We start from the raw sequence: 17,721 nt of genomic DNA on the forward strand, positions 1-17,721 counted from the left end.
ATGACACCAAATAGAAATTGGTTCAACAACTACAAGTCAGTAAATTCTGGTCCTATTCTAATGGGAAATGATGTTTCATGCAAAATTATTGGAATAGGAAATGTCAGAATAAAAATGTATGATGGTGTTGTGAAAACATTATGTGATGTAAGGCATGTACCGGATCTACAGAAGAATGTGATTTCATTGGGCACTTTAGATTGTCACGGGTATAGTTACAAGTCTGAAAGTGTGATAATGAAGGTGTGTAAAGGCGTCTTGATGGTGATGAAGGGATAGAAGTTAGTAGGAAATATATATATGCACTGTTGGGTACCACAATTATAGGTGAAGCTGCAGCTGTAGATTCTGAGTCAAGTAATATTGTTTTGTGTAAAAAAATCACACACAAGACGGAGGGCATTCTTAACTACATTTATTCAGATGTTTGGGGAGCGGTGAGGGCAGCATCACGGGTTGGACATATATATTTCGTGAGTTTATCATGAAAGGTCTTGGTGTACTTCATGCGACACTAGTCAAAAATGTTTTCCAAATTTAACTTGTGGCTGAGGTGGAAAACCACACCGGGAGAGATCCTCAGGTCAGACATTAGAACTGAGTACGCTGGTGCTCAAGGAGTTTTGTGAGCAGCATAGCAAGTTGTATACAGGGCTTGCAAGGAAGTTCTTGGTAGAGTCAGTGAGTATGACGTGTTTCTTAATTAATCAATCGCCAAGGGTATCACTAGATGGGAAAGTTGCAGGAGAGGAGTGGACAGGTAAAGCGGTAGACTAATCTGGTTTGGGAGTGTTTGGATGTCCACCTGTGCATGTTTCTAGTGAGGTGAGATCTAAGCTTGGTGAAATGTTTAAACGACACATCTTTTTGGGGTATAAGAAAGATGGGTTCAAGCTGTGTAATCCAATGGCAAACAAGGTGGTGATCAATGGGGACATGATTTTTCGTGAGAAAGTCATGGTGCAGCGTACTCAGGTTGACGAAGAGAAACAGGTGCCAGAAAACTGTAGCAACAATGAGCATGTGATGCAAGTGGAGTTGGAGACTCAGGGCAGAGATGACATTGTTCATAATGTAGGGAGTTTTAACTTAGAAAACTAGCAGGACCACAGTGGGCCTAGATGCACTATGAGGCCACCACTAAGGTATGAATTTGATGATCTGGTGTCTCATGCATTCATTACTACCAACAAGGTTCCTACTATTTTTCAATATGAGGTGCACAACAAAGGAAAAACTAGATAGATGAGTGCTATGGTGGAGGAAATGGAATTACTGCATAAGAATCAAATGTGGGAGTTGGTGAAGCTTCCAAAAGGGAAGAGGGTGATAGGATGCAAGTGAGTGATGTTTCTGTTGTTTTATGTGGATAACATGTTATTTTCTGCGAAGACTTTGACTGAGACTAATCAGCTAGAAACCATGTTGAGAAAATAATTTGACATGAAGGTTTTGGGTACAGCCAAGAAGATTCTTGGGTTGGAGATTCGCAAGGACAGAGCTGCAGGGAGATTGAAGTTATCTCAGGGTGGCTTTGTGGACAGAATTACAGGGAGATTGTGATTGTCTCAATGTGGTTTTGGGGAAAAGGTATTGGAGAGGTATAGCTTGGTTAAACCGGTCACTGGTATACCATTGGCGAATCATTTTTATTTGTCGACCGCTCAATACCCAAGGATGGACGGTGACGTTTGGGATATGTCAAAGGTCCCCTATGCCAGTGCAGTGGGGTGTTTCGGCAAGCAACAGAATGATCCATCGATTGTGAGATTTTTGAAGTCATACTATATAGGAGACTTGGATGACAGGAGGTCTACAACAGGGTATGTATTTACTATTGTGGGAAGGCCTATTTGTTGGAAGTCCAGGGTACAATGGTTTTTGGCAGTAGCCGAACCTGTCACGGGCAAGTTCAAGCATTACAAGGAGATTGTGGTTGTCTGAATGTGATTTTGTGGAAAAGGTATTGGAGAGGTTTAGCTTGGTTAAACCGGTCACTAGTATACCATTGGCAAATCATTTTTATTTGTCTACTGCTCAATACCCAAGGACAGACGGTGATGTTCAAGATATGTCAAAGGTCCCCTGTGCCAGTGTAGTGGGGTGTTTTGGCAAGCAACAAAATGATCTGTCGATTGTGAGATTTGTGGATTCAGACTATACAAGAGACTTGGATGACAGAAGGTCTACAATAGGGTATGTGTTTACTGTTGTGGGAAGGCCTATTTGTTGGAAGTCCAGGGTACAGTCTCTGGTTGTACTATCTACAACTAAGTCAGGGTTTTTGGCAATAGCCGAACCTATCACGGACAAGTTCAAGCATTATAGGGAAATTGTGGCTGTCTCAAGGTGGTTTTGTGGAAAAGGTAGTGAAGAGGTTTAGCTTGGTTAAACCGGTCATTGGTATACCATTGGTGAATCATTTTTATTTGTCTATCGCTCAGTACCCAAAGACGGACGGTGATGTTCGGGATATGTTAAAGGTCCCCTATGCCAGTGTAATAGGATGTTTCGACAGGCAACACAATGATCCGTCGATTGTGAGATTTGTGGATTCAGACTAAACAGGAGACTTTGATGACATGAGGTCTATAACAGGGCATAAGTTTACTGTTGTGGGAAGGCCTATTTTTTGGAAGTCCTGGGTACAGTCTCTGGTTGTACTATCTACAACTAAGTCAGGGTTTTTGGCAGTAGCCAAACCTGCCACGAACAAGTTCAAGCATTGCTTGGACTTGGTTTTTGTCTCCAGTTGCTAGATAGGAGGCGGTCATGGTTCGAAATCGCGGTCGCGGGTAACGTCGCGAAACGGTCGCGGGTGTCGCGGGTCGCGGGAGACGCGGGTGTTACGTAACGGGAAGCGGGCGTAACGGTCGTGAATTTTTTTCACGCATGCACAACCATGCCAAAATTAAAAAATAAGCATGAAATCCATTAATACATGATTTTTAATGAATTTTGAAGGCTTTTTTTCAACCTACAAATGCTTTTTAATAGGCATTATGATTTTTATATTAATTTTAGTGCGCTGTTTACAAAAAAAAACATATTTTTTTTATAGTTTACATTACTTTAATGAGTAAAAAGATGTAGAAATGTAAGAATCAATTAATTAAAGTCATAAAGTTACTAAAAATGAATCAATACTCAATAGACTTAATACTCAATATACACATTACACATACATGAATTTAAAAAGTGATTAATATCAAATATCAATAAATAGTTGAAAATACATGAATACAATATTACAAATTTGTAACATAACACATGTCACCACCAAAAAGAATGACGTGGAGGGTCTTCATAATTTGCATCTGTATCTTGGGATTGGGATGGGAAATTATCTCCCCATCCTTGTGGAAATACATAGTTGAATGAACCTAAGTTTACGTCATTTTGTTGTTGCTCTTGAAAATGTACTGGTGATGAAAATTCTCCTGAATAATGTCTATAAGTTGGGGCAGGGGCTGGCTCTGGGTAGTGTGTAGAAGAAGACTCACTAGATCCTGAGATTCCTGATCCACTGGGATAAAAATGTGAGTCACGAGATGCATAATGTGGATATGCTGGATGAGATCCATATGATTGTGATGATGAACCATCTAAACCAAAGTCGCCAAAACTACGAACCACACCATATGAATCTTTAGTAGAATCGTTAGGGTCACCACGAGCACTCCTTCTCCTGGGTTGTGAAGATTGGTTCCTTGGAGGAATACCCAAGTCATAATTTTCAGGTATGTCATGTAGTCCATAAGGATCAGAAGGATATATATCCCTTCCAAATGATGTCCCTGTATCATATCCATAATTATATTCTACACCGCCGCCTCCACCACCACCACTGCCACCCCCCCCAACCCCAGCTCCAGCACCACTATTACCATCATCATCACTTGGTGGGCTCAAACCAAGATTGTCATCACTTTGTGTACGTTCAGGGCTTGAACTTGAATCATCATGCGCGTTTATTGGTGGTTGATCACCTCCTTCTGTAGTACCACCAACCTCTTCATTTAACCAATTTGAATTGTCCTGACCGTCGAGTAGTGGTGTCTCTCTCTCCTCTAACCATTGACTTAAAGGATCATCTTCTTCGAAAATGTAGTCCAAATTGATAGGATTGAAACCCTCTTCAATTTCTCGTTGGCTTCTTCTCATTGTACGTCTTAACTTTAACCTCATGTTGTAATGTACGAAAACAAGTTTTTGTAGTCTCATGTACTTTAATCTATTTCTTGTTTTCGTATGGATGAGGCTAAAGGTGCTCCAATTACGCTCACAGTTCGAAGCTGATGTGGTCTGGCTAAGAACTCTAATTGCTATTCTTTGGAGTTCAGGAGCACACAAGCCATAATGAATCCACCATTCAGCTGCATTAATAATTAAAAAGAGTTTTATATTAGTATAGCGTATTTCAAAAGTCAAATTTGAACACAAAGAGAGAAAATAGAGTAATTTTCCATTATTTAGCTATATAGTCATATTTACCAGGATTTGTTTGTTTCACTGCCCTTTGAGCCAATGGGGTTCCAAAAGTCTCTTGCCTATCTCGATATAGCAACAACTAAAAAAGGATGATTGTGAAATAAAATTAATTAATTAGATGTATTAATAATTATTCTTAAAAGTATTACAGAATACTAGAACAATTCATTATTCAATTTAATGGAACCAATACTTACTTGATTAATAGCCCGAATTTGAGTATCTATATCGGGTACCAACTTGGTTATCACTTTTTTAACTCCATCCATGACTTCTCTAGCAACTTCAGGAGAGGGTGGGGCACCATAAAGAAATTGTGGGTTCAAAAAATACCCTACAATTAAATTTAGAAACATATTAATCAATAGTTTTCTAATGCAACTATGCATAATTTAAAAGTTAAAATAATAAGAAATTGTATTTGATTTACACTTACCAGCAGCGTGCAAATCTTGGTGCAACTGAAAACTCCACCGGTTGTCAATAATTTTCCAATAATCTTTGTAAAACCGGCAATCTTTTTGAATGGCCAACTTCGCCCTATCAATTGCCTCGTATATGAAGCCCATGGTTGGTTTTTCATCACCATCAACCAATTTAAGAACTTTCACCAAGGGTTCTTGCACTTTAATTATATCAGAGGCCTTTTGCCAAAACTCTTTGCCTAAGATAATTTTCTTCGAATCATATGCTGGGCCTGATTTTGCCATTCCAAATCTTGAGTTTTTCCAAGCATCAGATGTAAACATTTCCCTTAGTGCTTGTTTATGCCTGACAATAGTCTCCAAAGCAATGAAATTTGTGGCAAATCGAGTGATGGCAGGGCGAAGTAACTCTCTATTATTTGTGAATTTCTTCATGAAATTCACTGTCCATGTGTGGTTGTAAATAAATGAGGTTATTGTTCTTGCATCTTCTAAGACCTTCTTCACGTTACTTTTCTTACCAATATCTTCAAGAATAAGGTCTATGCAATGAGCTGCACATGCTGTCCAATAGAGATTGGGCCTCTTCTGCATCAATAATTTTCCTCCTGCCTTCATTGCAGCTTCATTATCAGTCACTACTTGAACAACATTCTCCTCTCCAATTTCTTCAACCACCTCATCCATTAATCTGAAATGAAATTATAGATTCAATAATTACTACTATTTAATTAAAAACATGCAAGTCCATAATACTATTTGCATATACAATTAAAATTAGAAAATTACCTGAAATAATATTCAGCTGTTCTGCTTGGCACATCAGAGGCATCAACTGATTTGTGAAACACGGTGCCTCTATCGCAATAAACTAAAAAGTTTATAATGTGTTTTCTAGTTGGTCCTGACCAACCATCACACATAAGTGTTACACCTCTTTCCTTCCAAATTCCAGCAAAAGAAGCTATATAATTTTTCATTTCTTGATACTCTTGCTCCAAATAAATTTCAGATATCTCATAGGGTGATGGACCCTTCACCCCCTTTCCAACCTCTGCAGCAATATCAAGCATAGGTTGCATAAATGGAGAGTCAGCTACATTCGCTGGAATCCGATTATAAATTAGGAATTTTCCAACCGCTTTTCCTAATTTACTTCTTAAACCTTTCAGTAACTTTGTGTTGAGTTTTGGTTGTTTCGCACTCTTGCTTCTTTCTAAAATAGGATCCATTGCCTTTAGTCTAGCTTCAGGGGCATCAGGATTGATCCATTGTCGTCCACTACCTCCAGCTTCTCGACCACTATAAGATCGAGCTCCTGCTCTATTGAAACCACTGGTAGCACCACTGCCAGAGCCACCTCCCTCTTCATAAATATTACCTCTTCCAGTTGTTCTTGCTCGAAATCTTTGTCTTTCTTCCCATTGTTGTTGTGATCGCATGCTTTCTTGTCGAGCAAATCTCATACTTTCTTCTTCTAAGTCTTCTTCATCGCTCAAATTCTCAAAATCTCCTCTAATTTGGGCTTCTGCTTCTTCTTGCCTTTTTTGTTTATCTCTTTTCTTCTCAGCATACTGTTGTAGATGTTTCATCATTTGTTCTCTTACTTGTGTGGTCACATTTGAGCATCCAGCTACTTGACCCTTTTTATGTGCCAAGTGTTGTTTCAAGCGTGTAATGCCCCCTTTGATTATCTTCCCACATAACTTACACATAATAACATGTCTATTACCGTCTACCGCAGTACCAAAATGCCATCCAATATCCTCACTAGGTAAGTTTTCATTTCCTCTATCACGTGACATATTGATAGACTTAATTTGATGATCTCTACACAAAATATAAAGAAAATACAAAGTTACAACCTTTCTACAATGACAGGAATAATATAATTAGTAATTTAGTAAATATTAAATAATAAGTACTAAATAGTCCTAATTTTAAATACTTATTACGTAAAAATAAAGTATAATATTTGATTAAAAATAATAAGTAATGTTTATTATTTTTATATTTAAATAAACAAAATTATAAAATATTAGATATTTTATTACAAAAAAAATATATTTCTTTATCTTTAAAAAGATATTTTTATTATTTTTCATAGCTTGATTTTATTTTCATTTATAACTATAAGAAATTAACAGGTGAAAAAGATTTTTGCTCTACTTTCATATACATCATAGCATCACAAATAGAGATCCATACATTACAAATTGACTATTTAATTTTTTAAGCATTTTCTCAGTATATGGATTAAAATTAAATTTTTCTATAAATTCCAGTAGTAATTAGTAAAAATCAGATTTATTAATGTATTAACTATTAGGTTAATTTTTTTATTATTAAGTTATCAAATTTTACTTTATTTGATAACTAAAAACAAAAAATAGATGTAAACATTTATTTTACCTAATTTTAAATTTAAGGTCAAAATGATGTATTAAAACTTAAAAAATATTAATAAACAGGGTCACCCTACTCAAGAAATGGCAAGTAGATACACATGTAACATAAAATGGGTGACAGATGTTATTTAATTTTTTTTTATTTTATAATATGAACATTATTCAATATTTTTTCAATAGATGGGAGTGAATATGATATCTTCTTTATCAAAATAACCACTTTGTCCAGCTGACATAAATAGCATGTTAGCCAATTGGTGCCATGAATTAATTTTATTTCTATAAGTTTGGCAAATCCTAAGACTAAATATTATAATATTGTGCAGAGTATTCCTTAGAATTTGGCAAATCCTAAGACTAAATATTATAATAATTGTGCAGAGTATTCCTTAGAATTCTTTAAGAATGGTGAAAAATATAGCTCAATTAAGCCTAGATAATATAAAATGCCATCACATGGATGTCTTGTGTACATACATTATTTTAATGCTTTGTTTAGATGGTGAATGCAGTAGTGGATTATTGATATTCAAATATTATTATAAAAAAGGCTTCAATTATTATTGGTAAATATTAATTATTTACTAACCTTAAAATATTAATTATATACTATTAATAATTGCTTGCTATGTAATGGAATTAATTTTCATAATTATCTTTCAAAAAATATAATACAATTAAAATATTTATAAATTAAGAAAATTTTATTTTACATAATTATTAATGATTTCTAATTTTTTACTCTATTAAATTACTTTTTTTTTTTTAATTCAATTTAACAAACCTATTTTACAACAAAATATAATTTAAAAAAAAAACAGAATGAAAAGTGCTGTGGGAACAACAAAATATAATTTAAAAAAAAAAAAAACATAATGAAAAGTGCTGTGGGAACAACAAAATATAATTAAAAAAAAAAAACAGAATGAAAAGTGCTGTGAACAACAAAATATAATTTAAAAAAAAAAAAAAATAATGAAAAGTGCTGTGGGTGTTGAGTGTTAAGAGTTAGAGTGTCTCATACGCTGGGCCTGGTAGTCGACTCAGAGCGAGAGAGGGGAGGGATTCGAGGGAACTCGAAGGAGCTCGAAGGAGCGAAGGCTGCGAACTGCGAAGCACAAAGCAGAGATGACGCCAAGCTCCGAGCCTCCGAAGCTTAAAACGAGAGGCTGGCTGGTGGCGACTGCGACGACTGGCGGAGGAAGGTGCCGACTGCGACGACTGGCGGAGCTGCTGCAGACCTTTCGCCGTCGCTGGTGACTCGCCAAGTTGCTGGAACTGCAAGATGAGTAGATCTGCTCGGTAGCCTCGGTGTGCTCACTCTCAGGCTTCGAAGCCTTCTTATTGCTTCCGCCAGGCGCCAACAAATTTTCAAGGTCAGTTTGTAACTTTCCATTTTACCCTTTGAATGGCAGATGAGTGTGGGGACTGGGGAGGGGGAAAGCAGCGCTGCTGCCTGCTGCCTGCAGCAGAAATCCTTCAGCGAATCTGCGACTGTCGGCCATGTAACGGTCCGTAACGGACGTTACGAAGTGTAACGTTGGAGAATCGGCCGTTACGTGCCGTTACGCCTCCGTAACGGCCGTTACGGCCGTGAATTTTTTCCGAACCGCATTATCGGCCCGTATCGGTTTCGGGGCTTCCGATTTCCGTTACGTATCGGCCGTTACGCTACGTAACGGCCGTTATTTAAAACCATGGAGGCGGTCCCAACCTATACGGATTTTTGTCCCAGGTGGAGCAACGGGTTATATTTTCGGTTTTCTCCTAAGGAGTGTGTATTTGCCAAGGTAGAGATTGTTGTAATATGTAACTCATATGTTGAGTGGAATGCATGTACAAATGAGAAAAACATGGTCGAAAAAAGTAGCTGAGGTTTGTAGGAGCAAACCGTCGACGGTTTTATCAGGATGACAAGAAACAGTTGACTGTTTTGGTGATGTTACTTCGAATGTTTGCTCTTTGCATTAAACTGTCGACAGTATGTCTGAAACCGTCAACGGTTTGGCTTGATAACTCATCGCTGCTTTTCGAATTTTGAATTTGGGAAGTTGTATAGGTTGGGTTTTGAGGGGAAAACCTCCGGGAGAATATATATACATGGTATATGTTGTTACTCTAAAAAGTTCATGTCTTTGGACAAGAAGATAGTGAAAAACACTGCCGTTTGTTCTCGTGGATGTAGGCATTGCCGAACCACGTAATTCTTCATGTCATTGTTTTATTGCTTTCATATAATCTGCGTGATTGTGTTTTCTGTATATTTCAATATTAAGTGTTGCATTGTGCGATCGTTTGTTTCCGCTGCGCATTGACTTGCACAACACACCTACAACTATGGTACCCAGCAGTGCATAGATATTTCCCGCAAACTTATGTCCCTTCATCACCATCAAGACGCCTTTACACACCTTTATTATCCCACTTTCAGACTTGTAACTATACTCGTTACAATCTAAAGTGTCCAATGAAATCACATTCTTTTGTAGATCCAATACATGTCTTACATCACATTACGTTCTCACAACACCATCATACATTTTAATTCTGACATTTCCTATTCCAACAATTTTGCATGAAGCATCATTTCCTATTATAACAGAACCAGAATTTATTGATTTGTAGGTGTTGAACCAATTTCTATTTGGTGTCATGTGATAAGAACATCCTGAATCTAGGATCCAAGAATCCGTGAGGTGTTCTGAACCCAATGAAATAGAAAGCATATCACCATCATTGCTCCCTAAGCCTCTTTCTTCCACTACATTCGCAGATTTTGTCGAACCCTCTTGATTTTCGGCATTCCCCTTCTTCCACTCTAGACACTCCAATTTTATGTACCTAATTTTCCCGCACTTAAAACATCTTATGTCTTTCTTCTTCCCCAATTGCAATCGAGATTTATTACCACTCAATCCGCTTCGGAACTTACTTCTCCCACATTCTTGGTTACCCTTCATCACAAGCCCTTCACCTTGCAAAATTTCATTGCATGCTAATTTCCTCTGATGAAAACCCAATATAGCGTTTGTTACCGCTTCCAAATTCAAAGTTTCTTTACCCCACGTAAGAGTCGTAACCAGATTTTCAAACGTGTGAGACACAGGTAGGGAATTCAATAGCATCAAAGCCTTGTCTTCTTCCTCGAACTTCACATCAACCCACATCAAATCACTTACAATCTGATTGAATGCATTGATGTGTTGGTTCAAATCCAAACCCTCTGCCATATTAAGCCAATACAATATTTGCTTAAATACTTAGACATATACCGGCTTTCCAATTTCTGCCAAACTTCCGCCAAAGATTCCTCATCCATGACGTGATACAACACGTCATCAACCAGACAAAGCCTAATAGTCAACACAACCTTTACTTCCAATTTCTTCCAACTTGTTTCAATTATGCCTTCCGATTGACCTCTATATAAAGCCTTCACCATACCTTACTGCACTAACAGATCTTTAACCCTTCTCTGCCATAGTCCGAAGTTTCCCATTCCATCGAACTTAACAACAGCAAACTTTGCAAAAGAAATTCCAGGATTCATTAGAACAATGCTTCGATACCAATTTGTTGTGCAAATCCATGTGCAGCGGAAACAAATGATCTCACAATGCGGCACTCAATAGTGAAATATACAGAAAACACAATCACGTAGATTATATATAAGCAATAAAACAATGACACGAAGAATTACGTGGTTTGGCAATGCCTAGATCCACAGGAGCAAACGATAGTATTTTTCACTATGTTCTTGTCCAAAGACATGAACTTTTTAGAGTTGCAACATATACCATGTTATATAACCCTCCCAAAGGTTTTCCCCACGAAAACCAACCCATACAACTTCCCAAATTCAAAATTCGAAAAACAACGCTAAGTTATTGAGCCAAATTGTCGACAGTTTCATACATACCGTCGACGGTTTAATACCAAGAGCAAATAGTCGAAGTAACAACACCAAAACAATCGACTGTTTCTTGTCATCCTGACAAAAGTGTCGACGGTTTGCTCTTGCAAACCTCAGCTACCGTTTTCTACCATGTTTTCTCGTTTGTACATGCGTTCCACTCAACATATGAGTCACATATTACAACAGTTACCACCCTACCTAAAAGCTTAAGCTCTTTGTTTATGAACAAACAATGTATATCAAGCTTTAACAAAGAGCAACTCCCAAGAAATCTTGAGAAATTCCTTTTGTAAGCCTAAATTAATAACTGACCATAGAAGTCCCAATAATCTAAAGACTAAAATAAAATTTAACCCCAAAATAAAGTTTAATTCTTTCTTTCTAAAGTGGTCGAGTATCAAGATTCTGACCCTTGGATATTTACAAAAAGGAGTTGAAGTTTTCTTTAGAGCTCTCCACAAGAAATAAAAATAATTCTATAAGAAGAATCTTCATCCTCCTCCCACATTTCCATCAGACTTGCTCAATAGTTTCATCATTGTTTGAGGTGCCTTCATCATAGGCAACTTCAGGGGCTTGGATATTTTCAATACTCTTCATCTTGCTCTTGGAACACACCTATATCATCTTTCTTCTTAAGACTCTCCAAGCTTTCTTTTCATAATGGCAGTTGATATTAGTGAAATCCCACAATAGATTATCTTTATAGCCCGCCTGCAACTCAACGCATGTTGAGATGTGAATGCACATTTAACAATAACCATAACAAGTGCAAGCTGAAATGGCATTGCTGCTTAAGTCATAATAAATTTAGGCATAATATCCATATGATGTCAGAATGCAATACTTTCCCCATAACACCGTATAACATATGATTAAATGACACTGATAGAACCTGATTCAGCTTATTCAATGCAAGTTTAGGACAGTTGGATATAGTTAAAAGAGTAGAGATCTGATATTGCTTCCCACAATGCACTGTGCAAATAACATAACTATTGAGTCTTTAGGGCTTCAAGCAAACATCTGGAAACTCTGGGTTCTTCAGTCGCATTTAAAAGGTTTGGGCCTTTTATGAAATTTCCAAAACCTATGGGTTCTTCTACAAGTTTTTGAAATTTCAGGAGCTTTCTGCAATGTCAAGTACATCTGAGGTTGATTAAGAAATTTAATAAACGTTAGGGATTGATCAGAATTATGCATATGTTCCAGGGTAAACTACAGATTTTAAATAAAATCCTGGATTGATCTCTAATTTCCAAGGCTGTGTTTGTCAGATTCTCCAACTTACTAGTTAATCATTCTCTGTCCAACCTTCGACTAAAAAGTACCAGATCTTGTACCTTGACATATATAAAGACACATACAAAGGCCATAAGCCCAGGTCCAATAACTTTGTTGGGCAGTACTTAGTAAAAGTTCCTCAACCTGCCATATATGCTTTCTCCCATCCAGCATCTGTTTACCAAAAGTATGAGGACACAATATGTGCCTGGGTCCCAAAAGCAAAGATCTTTCCCAGTTAGTATAGACAAGATTGACATGTAAAAGGCTTATGACTATGCATGCTCAATTAAATTTTTTGAAACAATTTGAGAAAAGATGTACAGCTTAGAGCATGACCTGCTTAGAATTCTATTCCAATATTTTTAGACCTTTAAGACATATTTTGCACTCCTTAAGGTCTTACAGTGCAAAACACACATAACAACACATTTGATCATTATAATACTGTAGAAAGAAAAAATCTCTCACATTCAAAGAATCTCACTTTAAAAGATCCAAAGATAAAAAGTTCCACAATGACATATAATAGGATATCAAAATTTAATTGCAGTAGACAGCATTGCTTATTTCATGAAATACCTCATCTAGAATAAATTCTCGGAAAAAATTCCCCTTTTCAGACAGCAAAAAGGTTAAGGCTACCCTTGTTTGAATTGGCTGCCCTGTTTGCAAGGCACTTAATGGAAACCCAGGAAAGACATGACTTGCTTGACTTTTCAGGATGCCAAGTTCAGCCATATCGCCATTCAATTTTTCACCACCACCACTTTTAGCTGCAGTTATGAAATTCTCAAAGGCTTGCATGACATCAATGAATCTTTCAGCATTAAAAACTCCATATTTTCCATATATCGTGTAGCGTAAAGCACTTCTTAGGCGTGGGGATTCATCAGTCAGAAGCCTCTGAAAGGAAAGAGAGAACCCAGTGAACTTCAATATAGAACCAATGTGAATCAAATATAAAAAGAAAGTGCGATATTCAGAAAGATATAGAGGGAGCAAATTTGATTTCTGCCTGTCAAATCCAAAACAATTGAAGGACTTCTATCATGAAATTTGAATTTTCGTAAATCATCTCACAGAGCCAAAACCCCAAATCTGATACTATGAGAAGTTATTTGAAACCCAAGCCACCTATGATAGTAGGATTACGAAATTCAAAAAAATCCTAAACACAAATCAGTCTTAACTAAATTGTGTAATAGCAAGTTACCAGTTAGAATACTTCCCAGAAAATTATTAACACAATTTTTTCTAATTGCATGGAATTGTTTCAATGGAGACATGCAACACTTTGAAGCTGTGGTTCTGACTTATAATACTGTGCAAAGGATCTTTCAGATGGAAACCAAAACAGAATAACCCAATGCAATTGCTCAAGGCCAGCTAACTGAAAATTCTCTGTATGAACCTCCAAATGGGAAAAAATCCAGCACAGTGACAGCCAAGAATCTGTGCTCTGAAAAACCAGTTTAGCTACTCCCAGTAGGGGTCATTTGGAATTAACAATTACACAGGGATTCAAGATCTAAATTTGTAATCTGTAAATGATATCTTGGTTTTATTCTGCTGTTGAAGTTAAGGAATAATTATTTTTCTGTTCAGATTACCATTTGATGGTATTTACATTGGCCTAACAGTTCAGCTAAAGACATGTACCCCATAAACTATATATGCCAAAGCACTTACTCAAATGCTAGACAGAAACTATATTTAATGACTCATAATGACAATTTAGGCTCTACATGTTCATATCTGAGACATAAAAATAAATTTCTATCCCAAAATTATCATTGGAAACCATTAAACATCCATACCTGTGCAATGTACGGATAGGCTTCATCTACAATTGCAAAATCAGGATTTCCTACTAATGCTATGCCTTCTAATACTCCTATTGCTCTAATTATAAGAGCAAAATAAGGGGGTATCCTAAATGGATAATCAAATGTTATTTGTGCCAAATCAGATGCCAGCTCCTGAAAGTTGATATTTTTTGCTCCTCCACCTTCAAGTGCCTGATCAAAAACTTTAGCCAGGACAGGCAAAATGGGTGCCAAGTTAACCCCTTCTGGAATGAAATCAAGTTTAACAAAATCTTTGACTATAGCTTCATAATCCCGATGAATAAGGTGAGCAATTGCTTCAATCATTCCATACTTCTGATCATCAGTTAATTTTGTGACTAGGCCTGGAGCAAAAACATAACTTCAATATATCATTAAACTGATCCTGCCATGTAGATGAGAGTTCACATAGTTCAATGTAGCATTCAGCTTAGGATCTGAGGCAGTATATCATAAATCAATCACAAAGGGACACGAATCTCCATTAAAAGATGCAATGCAATATAATGCTACTGAATCTGCAGTCATCTGATCATTAGTTGTTCGTGTTTTGTTTATTTTCTGTTTTTCATTTGGGTTTCTTTGTTAATCAGAGGATATTTTATCCTCCTTGATTGTACTTTTCTTTCTTCTCTTGACATAATTCTTTGTCAATATAAAAAATGATGGAAGCAATATATTATTATTTCACAAAGTCCCACAATAGAGAGCCACCTGACCATTGATGAAACTAGCAAACAGTCACACAAAATATGTACAAAATCCCAATTGCAGATTGGAAAGCAATATTAGTTCCATTGCAATATACAAATTACTGACAACTGAAAACTCATTAAGTACCAAAATGTGTCAAATTTTGTCAAAGTGCTACTCATTATTTTGTACATACTGTTGAGATTTTGATTAAAATGAATGACCTAACTTGAAGATAGGTATCTCACTCTATTTATAATACAAATTAAATACATTCTAATGACAATAATACCCTTACTTACTCTCACTAATTAACATACTAACACACTTAATAATAATACTAAAAGACATAAACAACCTCTAACACTCCCCCTCAAGCTGGATCATAAATGTCATATACTCCTAGCTTGTTACAAATAAATTTAACATATGCACCCCCCAATGCTTCAATAAACAAATCAGCAAGCAGCATATTAGACTTCACATAAGCAGTAGTAATGAGCTTCTGCACGAGTTTCTCCTAAACAAAGTGGCAACCAACTTCAATGTGCTTCGTCCACTCATGAAAGACTGGGTTGGAAGCAATATAGAGAGAAGCTTGATTGTCACACATCAACTTCATAGGCTGAGAATGTGAAATACCCAATTCTTACAACATGTTCCTCGACCAAATGAGTTCACAAGTAGTGTGAACCATAGTTATATTCTGATTCAACTCTTGACCTAGCCACCACAGCTTGTTTCTTACTTTCCCAAGAAAACAAAATACCACCAACCAAGATACAGTCCCTAGTTGTGGATCTCCAATCCGAAGGCGACCTAGCCCAATCTACATCTGTATATCCATGGAAATAAGTGTGACCCTGATCACAATATAAAAGACCTCTCCCGATTACACCTTTGAGATATCTCAAGATGCGAATTACTCAATCCTAATGACTAATCCTAGGAGAATCTAGAAATTGACTCACAACAATTGTTGAAAAAGTTATATCTAGCCGAGTGACTGTGAGATAATTCAACTTTCCAACAAGTCTTTGGTATTGTCCAGGATTAGGTAGCAAATTACCCATATCCAAGATTAACTTGCTGTTAGGATCCAAGGGTGTATCAACTGGTTTAGATCCCAACAATCCAGTTTCACACAACAAATCAAGAACATACTTCTTCTATGACAAAACAATTCCCCTACGAAATCTAGATACTTCTATACCCAAGAAGTATTTCAACGGTCCCAAATCTTTGGTTTGAAACTTAGTCTGTACAAAGAGTTTGAGACTCTAAATACCTTTATCATCATCACCTATAATAACAATATCATCCACATAAACAACAAGAAGGATCCTACTCGATGGAGTATGACGATAAAACACAGAATGATCCACTACACACCGTCGAAGACCAAACTCAAGTACTACAACACTAAAGCGACCAAACCATGCTCTTGGAGACTATTTTAAACCATATAGAGCTTTCTTGAGCCAATACACCACGCCTGACTCCCCTTGAGCAACAAACTCAAGTGGTGGCTCCATATAAACCTCCTCCTCAAGGTTACCATGCAAGAAGGCATTCTTCACATCTAACTAATGCAAAGGCCAGTGACAAGTAGTAGTCAAGGAGATGAACAGACGTACTGATGTAAGTTTGGCAATCGAAAAAAAAGTAGCAAAATAATCCAGATCATACACCTAAGTATATCCCTTAGCAACAGGACGGGCCTTAAGACAAGCCACTGAACCATCAAAGTTGACTTTCATAGTGTAAACCCAGCGACAACCAACCACAGACTTGTCAGGAGGAATAGGTACCAAGTCCCAAGTGTCATTGTCATGTAAAGCATTAAAATCTTAAGCCATAGCATTCCTCCACTCGGAATGGGCTAAAGCTTCCGAAGCAGATTTAGGAAGGGCGGTAGATAATAGAGCAGTAACAAAACAATAATAGGAGGGTGATAAGGAATCACAAAAAACATAGTTGGTGTTGGCCTTACAAGGCTTAAAATCTTGTTATTTTGTTTTGATGCTAACAAACAAGTGAAATTTAATGTATTTGTGTGAGTAATGATATTTCAGGGTTCATATATGAGAAAGCAAGGTCAAAGTGCTCACAAGGATCAAATGAAGCTTAAAAGAGTCAAAACATGGAATTAAAGATAATATATGAAACCTTGAAGAATATGACGACATGAATGAGTTGTTGAAAGCCAAGGCATATTAAAGTCAAAAGAGCCAAAGAAAGGCAAATTGAGAAAGCTCAAAAAATATGGAAGCTTGAAGAAAAGATGAACTCAATCCAAGGACAAAGCATGAAGATTCAAAAACCTAAAATGAGAAAAGTCTTAGAAGTTTTCATGTAAGTACTTTAATGTTTAAAATATCGTTTGAAATATTTTGAACCTCTTGGGTTAACTTCTTGGACCTAAATACCTTTTAAAATATCTGGAAAATATTTTCATAAAGTCAAAAATTGTTTTAAAAAGGTTAGAATCATTTTTGGAATGAAAAGAATCAAAAAGAGTTTTTCCAATTGCTGTCAATTTTTATACAGCAGCATTAAGATGAATTTTTCTCTATCAAAATCTCATTATTTTAAAATGTGATCAACATGAAAATTGTAGGATTTTCTCTTAGCTTTCTTTTGACACCAAGAAC

At 36.6% G+C, this 17,721-nt stretch overlaps 2 protein-coding genes across 2 annotated transcripts in view; both read right to left on the reverse strand.

Moving 5' to 3' along the window:
* Positions 1 to 17,721, reverse strand: part of LOC131151772 (uncharacterized) — an 89,984-nt gene that overhangs the window by 23,569 nt on the left and 48,694 nt on the right. The window contains exons 10-11 of the mRNA XM_058103174.1: positions 14,345 to 14,718; positions 13,107 to 13,430 (exon numbers count right to left, since the gene is read on the reverse strand). Of these exons, the coding sequence (XP_057959157.1) occupies positions 13,107 to 13,430; positions 14,345 to 14,718 (698 nt within the window). The remainder of the gene's footprint in view (positions 1 to 13,106; positions 13,431 to 14,344; positions 14,719 to 17,721) is intronic.
* Positions 3,187 to 6,934, reverse strand: LOC131151771 (uncharacterized). Its single transcript, XM_058103173.1, has 5 exons — positions 5,706 to 6,934; positions 4,928 to 5,607; positions 4,689 to 4,825; positions 4,495 to 4,570; positions 3,187 to 4,376 (listed from the first exon to the last, which is right to left on the reverse strand). The coding sequence occupies exons 1-5, from the start codon at positions 6,719 to 6,721 to the stop codon at positions 3,274 to 3,276; spliced, it is 3,012 nt and encodes a 1,003-aa protein (XP_057959156.1). The 5' UTR covers positions 6,722 to 6,934; the 3' UTR covers positions 3,187 to 3,273.

Source organism: Malania oleifera, chromosome 3, assembly GCF_029873635.1.
Source record: "Malania oleifera isolate guangnan ecotype guangnan chromosome 3, ASM2987363v1, whole genome shotgun sequence".
Lineage (NCBI taxonomy): Eukaryota > Viridiplantae > Streptophyta > Magnoliopsida > Santalales > Ximeniaceae > Malania > Malania oleifera.